This window comes from Corylus avellana, chromosome 9, assembly GCF_965113065.1.
Source record: "Corylus avellana chromosome 9, dhCorAvel1.hap1.2, whole genome shotgun sequence".
Taxonomy (NCBI): domain Eukaryota; kingdom Viridiplantae; phylum Streptophyta; class Magnoliopsida; order Fagales; family Betulaceae; genus Corylus; species Corylus avellana.
Genome location: NC_142498.1, coordinates 3,713,451 through 3,715,489, shown reverse-complemented (window position 1 = coordinate 3,715,489; position 2,039 = coordinate 3,713,451). Strand labels below are relative to the sequence as shown.

The 2,039-nt window shown below is 39.1% G+C and overlaps 1 protein-coding gene across 1 annotated transcript; it reads left to right on the top strand.

The window, feature by feature from the left end:
• On the top strand, positions 1 to 2,039 carry LOC132190727 (U-box domain-containing protein 1-like). Its single transcript, XM_059605779.2, has 2 exons — positions 1 to 103; positions 1,537 to 2,039. Exons 1-2 carry the CDS (start codon positions 1 to 3, stop codon positions 2,037 to 2,039), a joined length of 606 nt encoding a protein of 201 aa, XP_059461762.2.

The window sequence follows — 2,039 nt, the reverse complement described above, 5'->3', positions numbered from 1 at the left end:
ATGATATTCTCTTCCACTTCTCCAGAATCCATCAGATTGGCTTCCTCTTTGGTTTGCAGTTTGGCCATGTTCAATAAGAACAAGGCCAAGTTCGGTGTAGCAGGTACCGTAAAATCACTTCTTATTCCAAAAACTTAAATAATAAAAGAAAAAGATGAATTTAATCTTTTCATTTATCTATTCAAATTGAAATAGGTGATAAAATGCAGAGTGAGGGTTCTAGAGCTCTAGGTTTGATATTATGATAAACCACTATTTATCTCAAAAATTTGACTGAAATTCACGTCAGCGCCATAGATACCCGCCACGGAAATCGATCAATGTCAAACTTTTCGTCAAATTTTGGACGGAAGTTGGACGAACGTACCATCTTCATCTTTATGTATACCCGAGATAACTCCGGTAATAAAAACTAAACCCTAAGGGGCAAAAAAGAAAGTTGTTAAACCACAAGTAGGGGTGTCAAAAATAACCGGGAAACCGGAACCGGGACCGGAAAACCGGGAAACCGGGAAACCGGAAACCGGAAAACCGGGACCCGGTTCCGGTTCCGGTTCCAAAAAAAAAAAAAACCGGGATCCCGGTTTTTGGCACCCGGTCAAAACCGGGAAAACCGGAACCGGGTATTATTTTATTAAATTATATATATATTAATTCTTCTAGTCTTAGTATTACGCAATACTGCCAATGCGTCTTTTGAAGGTTTTCGCCTTTCGGTGGTTTTCACCTTTCGGTGTTTTAATATATATATATATATATATATATATATATATATATATTATTATTTGAATTCTTTTATTTTTTTGAGTTTTGAATTGTTGTAGTAAGGGGTATTTATTTCTTGTGCATGTTGGTTTGTTTACATACTTGTTTTTACTTTTTATTGTTTTAATGTTTTCTTTATGTATCTAATTTAAAATTATGTTTAGGGTATTTTAAAAAATTTGAATTTTTATTTCTAAGGCTCATATAGGCAAAAACATTGATTATTTAGGATTTTTATGCTTTTTTAGGTTTATTTTTTAATTATTTGAAACAATCACAATCAAGTCTCTTTAATTTAGACAAAAAGATTAATAGTTTTTTTTTTTTTTTTTTTAATTTAATTTAATTTAGGCCCAATACCTAAAATAAGCTCCAAACACTAATTATTTTCAAAAACCGGGTACCGGACCGGGTAAAACCGGAACCGGCCGGGAACCGGGACCCCGGTTAACCGGGGTCCCGGTTCCGGTTCCGGTTTCCCAAAACCAAGAACCGGGGTACCCCGGTTCCGGTTCCGGTTTTGGCCAAAAACCGGGAAACCGAACCGGGTTGACACCCCTAACCACAAGGGATAAAAAAGTATTTAACCATTTATAAAATAACTCATTCATCTTATGTGTGGTGAGTCCCAACATAAAGAAATGTCTCGAACTCAAGACTTTGCTCGATCTGATACACTTTGATACCATGTTATGTGATTACCAGTTATTGTAAAAACTTAAACGAATAGAAACTTGTAAATTTAATCATTTAGTTTATATTTTCTACCAGGTACCATCCAGTTGCTGGTGAAGGCGATTGCTGGATCCCGTGGCCCGGCCACCCATCACCTCCTAAGTTCTTTGGTGGAGCTTGTCCAGTTCCAAGGGAACTGCACCGTAGCTGTGCGTTCAGGAGCTGTTCAGGTACTCATCCAAATAGTAGAGAGCACTGACGGCGAGGATCTCGCCGGAACTTCTCTCGCCGTTCTTTGTCTCCTTGCAAGATTCGACGAGGGGCTGAATGCTTTGAGAAAAACGGAGCAGGTGGTGAGTGTGATAGTGAACGTGTTGAAAAGAAGGTGCATGCTGAGCAAGGAGGGTGCGGCGGAAATCCTCCTCCGCCTTTTTGATGAAAGCGAGGGATGCGTGAGAGATGCTCTGAGAATGCCGGATTTCTCGTCTGTGCTGGCGGATCTTTCTGTGAGAGGATCTGCAAAAGCTCGAGAGAAGGCTGCTTTGCTAATGAGAAAAATCATGATGGAGGCAAGCTTGGATTCTTATTCGTTTCAGTGA

Bases quoted from the DNA above. Each gene is read 5' to 3' on its own strand.
- LOC132190727 (XM_059605779.2), top strand. From the start codon at position 1: ATGATATTCTCTTCCACTTCTCCAGAATCCATCAGATTGGCTTCCTCT. The intron at 104-1,536 runs GTACCGTAAAAT...ATTTTCTACCAG, and splicing joins GGCCAAGTTCGGTGTAGCAG to GTACCATCCAGTTGCTGGTG.